Source organism: Carex rostrata, chromosome 11, assembly GCF_964058835.1.
Source record: "Carex rostrata chromosome 11, lpCarRost1.2, whole genome shotgun sequence".
In the NCBI taxonomy this organism is placed as follows: domain Eukaryota; kingdom Viridiplantae; phylum Streptophyta; class Magnoliopsida; order Poales; family Cyperaceae; genus Carex; species Carex rostrata.
The window spans coordinates 5,020,807-5,033,108 of record NC_135928.1 but is presented as its reverse complement, the minus strand read 5'-3'; the positions used below and the strand labels follow the sequence as shown (position 1 = coordinate 5,033,108).

The 12,302-nt window shown below is 36.9% G+C and overlaps 1 protein-coding gene across 1 annotated transcript; it reads right to left on the bottom strand.

Moving 5' to 3' along the window:
• Positions 1–7,642: 7,642 nt before the first annotated feature.
• LOC144561558 (ATP-dependent zinc metalloprotease) lies at positions 7,643–11,766 on the bottom strand. Its single transcript, XM_078310535.1, has 7 exons — positions 11,297–11,766; positions 10,897–10,956; positions 10,458–10,706; positions 9,925–10,001; positions 9,746–9,822; positions 8,842–8,974; positions 7,643–8,139 (listed from the first exon to the last, which is right to left on the bottom strand). Exons 1-7 carry the CDS (start codon positions 11,709–11,711, stop codon positions 7,984–7,986), a joined length of 1,167 nt encoding a protein of 388 aa, XP_078166661.1. The 5' UTR covers positions 11,712–11,766; the 3' UTR covers positions 7,643–7,983.
• Between the last annotated feature and the right edge of the window lie 536 nt (positions 11,767–12,302).

Here is a 12,302-nt window from a genome sequence, read left to right as displayed (position 1 = left end):
ATAAATTCAATAATACTCAAGGCAACAAAATGATATATAAATAAACATTCAATTCATGAACAAAGCTTTATGATAAATTAACGTATTATTGACTTCTAGATTATTACAAACTAACAAGTAGATAGGGATAGAAGAAAGGACAGAATTGAGTAAAATCAGTCTACCCCCATAGGACAATAACTTTCCTTTCCAACCTTGTATTCTAGAGATAATCTTGTCAATGACAACCTTCCAATCCTTGATTGAGGGTTTTTTGAAATGAAGAGGGAGACCCAAATAAGTTAAGGGCAACTTAGCTGTTTTACAGCCAAAAATAGAGGCCAATACCTCTCCCTCAGCTAGATTTAGGTTGAGGGGAATCATTTCGGACTTATCATAGTTAATTTTCATGCCTGAGAGGTTTTCAAAGGCAATTAGGTGTAGTTTGAGGGTTTCAATCATTTTAGGCTCAGCTTTTAGAAACAACAAAGTGTCGTCGGCAAATTGCAAATTTAAAACTGGACCTAAAGTGCCAAAATTACCTAAACCAGATAGTATACCAGCTGATTGAAGTTTGTGAAATGATTTATTTAGTGCATCTGCCACTAAATTGAATAAAAGAGGGGACAAGGGATCACCTTGTCGTAACCCTCTTTTGCATTTAAAGTAAGGACCATTAACCTCATTGAAATTGATACAAGTTTGACCACTACGAAGAATAGAGTCAATCCAAGTAATGAAAAGGTTACCAAACCCTCTGGCTTTGAGGATTTCAAGGAGAAAAGCCCAATTAACCCGATCAAAAGCTTTCTCATAATCCAATTTGAATAAAACCCCTTGCAGTTTTTTTTATGAATAGTATGTAATACCTCATGGGCGCAAGCAATGTTGTCAATGATAAGTCTACCTTTAATGAAGGCTGTTTGTGAGTCACTAATAAGAGAATCAATAACCTTCCCTAATCTATTAGTTAGAACTTTTGTAATTAGCTTAAAACTACAATTTATTAAGCTAATGGGCCGATAGTTAGTGACCAGTTTGGGATCTGCCTTCTTGGGAATGAGGCACAAAGAAGCTAAGTTCAATTTAGAAAGGTCGAGAGAATTGTTAAAAAAAGCTTCAAAGAGATGAAAGAGGTCTCCTTTAACCAAATCCCAGAAAGACTGATAGAATAAGAAGGCCAGCCCATCAGGGCCAGGTGCCTTGTTTGGGTTACAAGAGAAAAGTGTTAGTCGTATTTCTTCTAAAGAAAATGGGGATTCAAGACTGATGCTCTGAGAGACTGTCAATCTTTCAGATTCAGACCATAAATTTGGATTTAGAGAAATATCCCTCTCAATGGTGGTTCCCAGGAGAGTTTTGTAAAAGTCAGTAACATGTTTCCGCAGCAAGACAGGATCAAAACAAGTAAAACCATCAATTTCAAGGGAAAAAATCGTATTTTTTCCTTTTCTAGAAGAGGTTGTCACATGGAAAAATCGTGTATTAAGATCCCCTTGTAAACACCATTGAATTCGAGATCTTTGATGCCAATAGGCCTCTTCATTCAAGTAAAGTTGATGAAGAGCAGATTGGCATTGATTCCAAACCTCAAAATCAATAGGAGCAAGAGAGTTAGACTCGTCTAATTCTTCAAATTTAGAAATTTGAGAGAGGAGATTTTGTTTGGATCTTTTCTGAGCTCCCATAACATTAGCATGCCAGCTCCTAAGTTTTTTCCTTAGAAATTGAAGTTTGACTTGCCAAGATTTACCTAAATCAAAGCCTAATTGGATTGTCTGCCACCATTCAGTCATTAATTCAATGAATCCCTCTTGTGCAAGCCATGATTTTTCAAATCGCAGAGGGACTGTAGTGTTAAAAAGAGGAGCAGAGGTTTGTAGTATGATAGGGTTGTGATCAGACATGAATCTAGGCAAAGAAGTTAATTGATGGGAATGATAGTGTGCCTCCCACTCCAATGAACAGAAGACTCTATCTAAGAGATAATGGGAAGTAGAATGAATTGATTTAGACCAAGTATATTTTCTATCTGACAAAGAAATTTCAAGGAGTTGCAGCCTAGCTAAAATGGAATTAAATCTATTGCTTAAAGCAATATTAAAAGAATGACCAATTTTTTCAGTTCTATGTCTAATGAGGTTAAAATCCCCAGTTAATAGCCAAGCATCTATGCCATAGCTATGAATTAATCTTAGTTCATTGAAAAAATCAGATCTCTTGGTTGACAGAACTGGACCATAAACAACTGTATATACCCACTCAAAATGATCAATCCTATTTTTAAAATGTATGGATATGGAAAAGTCTCCTAGCCAATTATTAAGCATTTCAAATTGTGAGCCATCAAAGCCAACCAAAATACCACCAGATAATCCTAGAGAAGGTCTTTGAATCCAATGGGTCATGGTTTTGCCCATATTATTAAGCATTCGTTCAGTAAAATGTTCTTTCTTAGTTTCTAAAATACCGACAATGTCAATGGAATGTTGGTTCACATAATCAGTTACTAATCTACGTTTGACTGCCGTACCTAAACCTTTGGCATTCCAAGTAAGGCATCTAACCATTAGAAGAAGACAAAGCCCCTGATTGTGGTGCTTGTAGCACCAAATCGCTAATATCAGTCAAAGAGGAGGGTAAATGAACAGCAAGGTTATTTGCTTGTAAAACATCTAAAACTGATGAAAGACCAAGTTTAGAGATAGTATGAAATTTTTGGACAACTTTGTTTTTGATGTCCTCAGTGGGACCTAAACAAAAACCACCAATCTCGTACATAGAAATCAATTCAGAATCAGTTAAGTGAGCATAGGGGAATTGATCAAGTAATTTCTGAATACCTTTACCAGTACTGCGCCTGACTGGTTTGTCAGTTGTTCCTTTGCTGTCAGTGGTGGACATCAGCTTCAAACGCAAGCTATTACGCGGCTCAGTGGAGGAAGAGTCTGATAGTTTGCCCTTGCCCTTAAATGGTGGTTCCTGAATGGTTGGATTAGTCTGATTCGCCACCGCCATCTCCCAAGGGTCATTGGCAGGAGGGGTGGGTTCGTTGTGGGAAGGAAGAATGTCAGAGGTTAAGCCTTCCAACTCGAGGGCTGTGTTGGCAAGCACAGAGAAGGAGTTAGAGGTGTCAGGAAAGGTTGAGTGGGGTACCGATTTGGGAGAAATCGGCTTAGAAGGGGGAACAAAGGTGGCAGCAGGATGGGTAGGAACAGGTGGAGGAGGAGGAGGCGGTAGGACCACTGGTAGAGGCGGAGGAGGTGGTAGGGCCACTGGCGGAGGTGGAGCAATGACTGCATTGAAAGGAATCTGATGTCTAACAGGCTGAGGATCGATAGCTGTAGGATCTTCAACTACCACGAAAAGATCATGATAAGTGACAGATTTATCTTCATCGGTGAACTGAAGACGGCGGCAAGAAGGGATGACTGCCCGATCTGGAACCCCAATCTTAATCCGCAGAATCTCAAAATCATGACAATCGAATGATTGAGGGTCAGTGGCTAACCAAACGCCACCCAAATTTTCTGCAACCCGACGAATTTCACTGGGTATCCATAGATCTTGAGGGAATCCTATAATATTGACCCAAAAGTTATGTGGCCTATAACCCTTAGAAAATCGAGCGAAGGAGAAGGGTTCGATAGGAAAAAGCACATCTCCTAAAGAGATAACTTTCTCTCTGAGCGCAATAGTACGCCATTCCTCATCAGGGGGATCAATAAGATAGTATTGAGATGCTAATTTGCGAGGAACCCACGACCAGTCAGGCATAGAGGAAAAACGAGCACGTAAATGAGAATGGATGTATTGAGGACCCCTGTTTTGCTGATCAAAGAGGACAACCCCCTTTAGAAGGATTTCACGCAAACGGCAAGTGTCTTTGTTTGAGAAAAATTTCATAGAAGGTCGGGTGTTGAGAGAGTCCATCTGAGAGGCAGTAGGTGAAGAAGGGTTAAGAAGACAGGTAGGGTTTTTGCACTGAACAGATCGATGACCAACCTTGTGGCAAGCGAAACACACAAGAGAACTACGACAGGATGAGGCTACATGACCCCGTTCCCCACAGCGGTAACAAGAAGGTTTCTTTGTTGTAGTAGACTTGCGGATTGTGTTGATTTTCTTATGAGCAGGAGAGGGAAGACTGGTTTTCAAAGAAGAAAGAGGGGGATTAGGGTTTAGGGTAGAAGAAATTGGGACATGAGGCGGATTATGTGCAGAGAGAGGAGGCGGATGCGGGTCAGGAGCAACTAAAGGGACTCCGAAAGCTGTTGCTGTACATGTGACGGGTTGGAGGGTTGGGGAAGAGACGTAGAGGATCTCTGAAGCCCAGAACCGGAACTGGAGAAAGGACCAAGAATGGAGGGGAGAGCAGCGGCAAAGTTGGAAAGAGGTGGAATCTTCGAGAGACGGAAGGGTTGCCAAGAACTAAAACCGTCTGGATGAGGACGGACGGTGATGGGTGGCTGAGTGACTAGAGCCGGATTGGATGAGGCAGTAAGGGAGGTATCCGTGGTACAATGAGTTAATGGCTGCAGGCGTTTGAACTCCGCAAGAACTCGATGCATAGCAGACTCCAGGTCTTGCAAAGCAACAGCAGAAGCCATGAAAGTGAGAGCGAGGGCCCAAGGAGAGAAGGCCCAAGAAAGAAAATCTTGAATTTCCGGTTGGTCTCAAATTGGTTGCTTGAGTGGTTGGTTATTTAATTTGATATGTAAACGCATCAATGACAAAGTACGTAGTTTTAACAGTTTAGATTTATTGTTTGAAATTTATACGATATATTTTTTAGATAATAACACTGAAGATCTTATGTTATTTATAACATCTAAGTCTAGCTCATTCTTTGTTATATTTAGACAAACGTTAGCATTCGTTGAATTCTTTATTGAAAACTGATAACAGTACCCGCACTATACTCGCACCATAACTACTATAACTATCTGGGGAACCACAAAAACTCCAGCACGTGATTTTTTTCTAAATTATTAATACATATGCAATGAAGTATTTATACCCATAAGGTGGACAATTTTTACGTAAATAATTGTCTCAATCAAATCTCTCAAATATATCCGCACCATAAATACCTGTGAGAGACCACTCAAACTACACGGGGACACCATACACATTTTTAAAGGTGGATTTTTTTTTCTATGTTCAATCTCGTCCATATCTGACTAGGGGTGTTCAAACAATCGGTTCAGTTGAAACTGAACTAAAATAGTCAAACCAAACTTTTTTCGATTTTCAAAAACAGAACCGAACCGAACCATTTTAGTCTATCAACTGATTAAAAACCGAACCAGACAAACCGAAAATAAATCATAATAAGAAAAAAAAAACCAAAATTTCTTGAATTTTTTTTTTAAAACCACTCTCATTGATCTACTCTCTACTCAGTTCCTTGATTTCTCCTTCTTTGATCGTTCAAACTTAAAAAACTGTCCAATTCAAAGCAATCCCTCTAATCCACACAAAAATAGAATTAAGAAAAAGTATAAAAGAGGACCTTAGCGGGCTATGCAGGAGTATGGAAACAATCAGACAGGTGGAGAGAGAGAACCATATAATTAGGGAGATCATAACAAGTTATGCATCAAAGTATTTATATCTTATTTTTATATTATTAATATCTTATTTTTCAAGTATTTATATCTATAAAAGTTGATGCGGGAATGAGTGCGATGACTGAGAAAAGAGAACCATATAATTAATGGAGATTATAGAGGAAGAGTGTTGTAGAGATTTTAGAATAATAATTAGTGAGAATCATATAATATCTTTTTAAAATAATAACTAATGGAGATCATATAATTAGTGAAAACTATAGTACATAATTTCTCTAGATGGTATGCGTAGAGGTGCTATCAGGTCGGGTCGGGTCTGGGTACTATTATATTTGGACCCGTACCCTAAAAGTGTTCGGGTCCAAATTTCGATCCATATACTTATTTGTTTCAAATCGGGTTGGGTCCGGATCTGGATACCTATCTACCCGTAGATATTTCGGGTCTAGTCTTTCGGTTCCGGGTAGATAGATACCCGTAACTTATTTGTGGATTATCGGGTCCGGTTCGGATACGGGGCGGTTCCGGATCCAGAACGGGTATAGGTCACAACTCCAAAGCATTCGAGAAATTATTTACATTTAAATATAATTATAATTTATTAAACATCTTATATAATAAATCATTACAATATAAATTAAAAACTACTGCAAAATAAAAATTATACTATTGATCATGTTCATAAATAATAAAAGAGTGAGTCTATGGTACTATGCATATCACGGGTTGTTACCGTGTTACGGCTCTATATTCGAGTTTTTAAATCTTAACGGTCGATCCGAACCGTTCATCTTGTTCTCCATATTAATATGTGTTTGGAGACCAAATTTTACATTTTTTGAAATTTTTTTACTATTTTTTTAGATTTATTGAAAATCACTGTTTTTGGATGGTCCAGAATTTTCAGATCAAGTGATTTTTTAAATATCTAAAAAAATAGTAAAAAAATTTCAAAAAATGTAAAATTTGGTTTTCAAACACATATTAATATGGAGAACAAGATGAACGGTTCGGATCGACCGTTAAGATTTAAAAACTTGAATATAGAGCCGTAACACGGTAACAACCCGTGATATGCATAGTACCATAGACTCACTCATAATAAAATATATCATGCTACATAGCAAAATAAAAATAATAACTCTAAATTATTAGTTATCTATCTAAATTAAAAAATACTATCCTATTGATTCAACATTTGCAAGTACATTATCCCAATTGAATGTAATAGAATCTATGAATTGAATGTAATAGAAGAAAAAAAGGTATAAAATAAGCTGGTTATGGAAGAATAAATTTGACATTCATGTGTCATGTGTCACATGTGTATAATATAGCACAGAAATTAAAGGGCTAGTTAAGGCTGTAATTAAAGGGTAGTGTAAAACAGTAGCATAAATTTGGTTAAGTTTTATCAAACTATAGCTCAGCTGAAATATATTATCTAATACAAAAACTTGATGCAGAGTTATTAATATATATTTTATCGGGTATCGGGTCGGGTTCGGTTATGGGTCGGATAATTAAATGATACCCATATCCTACCCATTACAGTATCGGTTCCAGATCGGATATTAAATTGTTAATTTTGTACCCATACCCATAATTTAATCGGTTATATTTTTTAAACCATACCCTATCCAAATTAATCGGATCCGGGTCGGTTCCGGGTCGGATCCGGATCGGTTCCGGATCGGATCTGGATCGGATCCGGGTAATCGGGTAAAAGTAGCACCTCTAGGTATGCGGAGATTTTGAGAGTGCTACAGTGACAATACTCAAATAATTGTTTTTTCTTTATTATATAGCATTTGCTGTAAATCTTTTGCGGTAGGAAAAATTAAATTGTAAGGAACGGTTTTCGGAGTCAATAAGGCAATTTTTTAAAGCAAATCCGATTTTGATGCAAAGCAAATCCGATTTTCGGAGTCAATAAGGAGATATACCCTCCCAATTCCCAAACCACAACTAGCATATTATAGGCCAAAGAAAAAAAGATTGAAGATCTTGGCTTAAAAAAATAAAAGAACACTAACATCAATAACTATAATGAATTTGAAAGAAAACAATGACTAAACTAGAAGCATACATGAAGATCAAAACTGGTAATTATTCAGAAGATTTACCATCCAATGCCACACAATATAGATTTACATTTTAAGCTAGTCTTCCAGGAACCTGCTGTTCTTGCTTCCCTTGGAAGCTGAATAGAGCTCAATAAGAAATCTAATTTTTGTCCTATCTACAAACTTCTATTCCTTTTTTACAAGAATCTCTTCAGGCGATGATCCTTGCCCGTAATTTTAATGTCTCCATCTAATTTAATGCGTGCATATTCTACTTAGGGATCTTCAGTCTATCTGGTCTATGGGTTAATCCTGTATCAAATCCAACCATGTAATTAGTGAGCAGGGAACACATTTATGTACAGTCATACACCAGAGGAAAGAGATTCTTCAATGCTCCTAATGACAACACTGAGGCTATGACCGGCTTCAAGTGCCTTGACTGCAGCACTGTGTGCACGTTTGTGCCATTTGAGAAGGTTGTATGATTGCATCACTGACCAGCGAGCCCGGTTTGCCATCTGAGATTAAAAGAAAATGGAGATTTAATACCTGACCAATTTAAGAAATCTTTTTCACCAAAATCCTAAATAAACATAATATGCTTGTATGATTTTGGTTCACACATCTTCAAGGATTAGGGCCAGTGTTTACCATTTTAGCCTTTTATGTCTAAAAATATGGGGTTTAGGGCATGGAGTTCTTTCAATTTCACTTTTGCAGGCTTAAGTTTTGCAACCTAATATAAAAAACAAAAGGTTTATATAAACTTTTATATCTTTAGAATTACACCTGCAACTAAATCTCCCTAAGAAAAAAAAAATGTTAGCAGTCAATGAAGTTATTCCATGTTTTTACTGGCGAGGAATTAATTCTAAGTTAAATCAAATTAAAAGCCCAACAAAACAAAATAAAAAAACAACCCGTGAAAGATCACGAGTTTCAGTGATTTAAAAAAAAAAAAGACTACAGGATGGTATCACAATGCTTTAGAACAAGGGTGCTAAAACCAAATGGAACAAAGAAAAATAAGAGAATTAATGAAGTACAAGAAAAACACAAACAAAGCTTATGAGTTATGAAGCACAGAAAGGGAAAAGAAGGAAAAGAAAAAGAAGAGAACTATCCCAATAAATCCAAAAGCAATCAGTAGAAAAAACCAAATCAAGGTATTTAACTTGAGATCTTTGTGTTATAGATAAACAAGGAGGAAAATATCAGACCTCCGGTACTGTCAAAGGAGGTTTGAGAAGAACACACAAACTCCTGAACAAGTTCTCATCATTCTCTCCCCCTTCAGCCTCACCATAGACTAGTGCCTCTGCTGCTATTCCAGCAAAAAGCACCATACAATATCTGCAAGGCATACCAATTAGAATAGAAAAACAAGCAGAGGTGGGATCATTTGACAATCTCGGCAATGAATTTAAAAATAAAATAAAAAAAGGTCAAATAAAAGTGAAAAGAAAGTAAATTTGTAGGTATGTTATTGGACATGTTGATAGATACTATAAAATTGTCAAGCCACCCAAAATTAAACTTTACTTTTGAAAAATTGTCAATATTGTCAAAACAAAGAATTGTCACCAGATCCTCCCTCATATAATAAAATAGAAATATAAATACCTAACAATATTCCATCCAAAAAAAAGAAAGTTCGCACTAAATGCATATTTTCCCCTTCCTTTGGTGAAAATAGAACTCATTAACCAAAGTTATATTAAGAAAGAATATGTTTCAACTATTTTGTTGGTAACAGCTGGTTCATGAACTATTGCTTGCTAAAAACGCCGAAGGGCAGTTTTATTAAAGTTTAATAATTTTACCTTTATTTATTACAGTCTAGTATTATTTGCAAAAGGCACCAAAAATACATGTTGCCAGCTAGTTCCACATGTGAAAAATATGCAAAAAAAAAAAAAAAAACCATTCGATTTTGCTATTGATAGTATCAATGCCCCAATAACAGACCCAACAGAACCAGACAACACCAGACCCCAATAAAAGAATCATGTCAATACGTGACGTTTTAACAAAGCAAATTGATTTTTAAAGAACACCATCCATCAATTAACCTCTACCATGGTAATAGATCTTTCAATAATTAGTAGTAATCAACACCTTTACCTGTCAAAAGCTGTGCTGCTCAGACGACCCTCAGCAAGTTCACTTCCCATCTTTTCATCCCAAAATTGAGTTCCTGCCTATGCATACAAAATAGAAATAAAACAAATTTTGACCAACATTATTCTTAGCACGTTCCTATTACCAACCCACAAATATAAATGCATGAAGAGAAAGCGTACCTGCCCCTGGATGCCCATTTGTAAAGCCACAAAAGGATCCAAAATAACTCCTCTTATTGGGCAACCCATCAAATAAGCTGAAAATAAATTTTGGCTTTCTGGTCAACTGTCAGGATTGAATCAAAAGGGGTCAATTACAGGCTTTTATCCTGCCAAGAAACAGTACTTATCTCTAATGTAATATAGGATGTTTAACAAAGACCACCATTGATATATGATGTTTAGTTGCACAAGTGTAAATTTCCTTAAATTGATGTTTTTGTCCACAACTGAACAATTGAGGATCAATTGCACCTATATGAACTTGAATCAACCTTAACTGATTTTACAGTGCAAAATGTAGCAAAGCAATGTGTTGTGGACTAAAGACCAAAATGCTAACATATTATAGAACTATAAATCAAAATTTAATTCCAGCATATGGGCCAAGGCCGATATAAGCTTCAGTTCAAGCTAGTCAAGACCAAAAGCCCCATGGTAGAGACCCAAAAGACCGGCATAGTTTTTTTAGCAAGTTTTACTGTGCAGCGTACCAGTAAGAAGATGCCCGGCTTCATGAATTATTATACGGCGCTTGTGTGGAGGCCAGAAGCAAGAGATTTGAGCGAGGCACGTGCCCCCAAGAAAAATTGAATCCGCAATTGCCAGTGCAAGAATAGCTGCCAAATTTGGCCGAATTTCGATGCCTTGGTTAACCAAGAATGCGGAACCTCCAAAGAATGCAATCAAAGCAAGCCGAGAGGTTCCAGACATGCCCCACTTCTTTGGTGCAAGCTTAATAGCTGTAATAGAAATAAAATTTATAAGAAATGTTGGCTTGCACATTGTGATGGAGGTCCTCTTTTGACAGAATGGTAGTTAGTTAAAGTTTTAGCTTAATTAAGACATAAGTGAAGCTAGGCTCTCTCATTTTGTCTTTGTACCAGGATGATTTGATCAGCTGGTACGATTATGGGTGTTTAGACATCTCACCTTCCAATCCAGTATATTCCTTTAAAACCATTGGAGTAACCTCCCTTGGTCCTTCAATAACTGCAGAGAAGCAAATAACATTAGTCATTTCTTCACAGCCTTCAAAGTGGGAAACAGAACTGATGATCAATTTCTGATGAAAAATAACACACGGAATAAAATGATTACTATTTATGAAAATACTGATCCAATGCGGGATTGAGAACCAGTTGAACTCAATATAATGTTTCCTTTCATCTATGTGTATTTTTTTTATCTTGATTTTGACATAGATTTTCAGAAATTGACTGTACTGATATTTAAATTTTAGACTTGAGCAGTCGCAAAAGAGCATTTCATACTTTTGACGTAATCAAAACTATAGACAATAAAAAATCTAATATGGGCTTCCAAATTATACCTATATCCCTGCACTTTGCAAAATTTTTCAAGAGACCTCGACCTTGGAGAAATCCATAAGCGCTACCAACGAGCCTCATATCATCAGCATTCAAACAAGTATCCAGCATTTCCCAATCCCTCTCCGGCCTCTCCCAATCCAGCGCACTAAAACCGGAGTTAATATTGAGACCTGGATTGGAATTTGAGGAAGAATCGATGGAAGAGGATTGAGTAGATTGAAGGAATCGGAGAGCACGAGCGAGGTCCTTGTCTTTGACTGCATCCTCGTATTCTCGCCATTGTCGGATAGCATTTATCCGGGAGCGAGACCGGAAGTGGTGAGGTTTGGAAAAGGGGAGAAATTGGAGGGGGAAGAAGACGGGTGATGGATAGATGCCGAAAGAAAAAGGAGAGAAGGAAGAAGAAGGTGCCATTGTAGAGAAGGAAACTGTGCAAGGTAACTGTAGAGTCTAGCCAATTGCACGAATTGTCGATGAATTATGTGAGTACGATCTCCTCAGGTACCGGACTGAGTACAATAAGGTGTTTATTTAGATACAGGGAATCCGTTTTGTGATTCGTGCCAGTTCAAAACTGACGATTCAGATCTCATTATAAACTGTCAGGTATTGCACAGATTCTGAATTCGAATCTATGTATAATACCCGCAGTTATTCGACCCGATAGAGGCGGTAGAGCGTTGCATATCCGACCGGACCGAGCCCAATAAAATATCGATTTTTTTAATTAATAGAAAAATAAAATAAAAAATATCGAGAAAGATTAATGATTTTAGAAAATTCAAAATCTAAGAAAACCGTTATACAGTTTATAATCTTTATAACATCATTAATAAAACTAAAAAACCCTGAATGTTATGGTTCATAACGTTGAACACTCTTGCCATTATTTTTCGTTTTTATTTCATTTAATGCGATTGAAAAATTTATGCTGCTAATTGTACCACTAGTATTATAACATAGGACACAAACAAAATGAAATTAATAAGATTTACCTCCACGTGA

Coding starts and splice junctions, on each gene's coding strand:
- LOC144561558 (XM_078310535.1), bottom strand. CDS start 11,711: ATGGCACCTTCTTCTTCCTTCTCTCCTTTTTCTTTCGGCATCTATCCA. Junction 10,002..10,457: donor AGCCGGGCATCTTCTTACTG/GTACGCTGCACA, acceptor ATTTATTTTCAG/CTTATTTGATGGGTTGCCCA. Junction 8,140..8,841: donor CTCCTTTGACAGTACCGGAG/GTCTGATATTTT, acceptor TTTTAATCTCAG/ATGGCAAACCGGGCTCGCTG.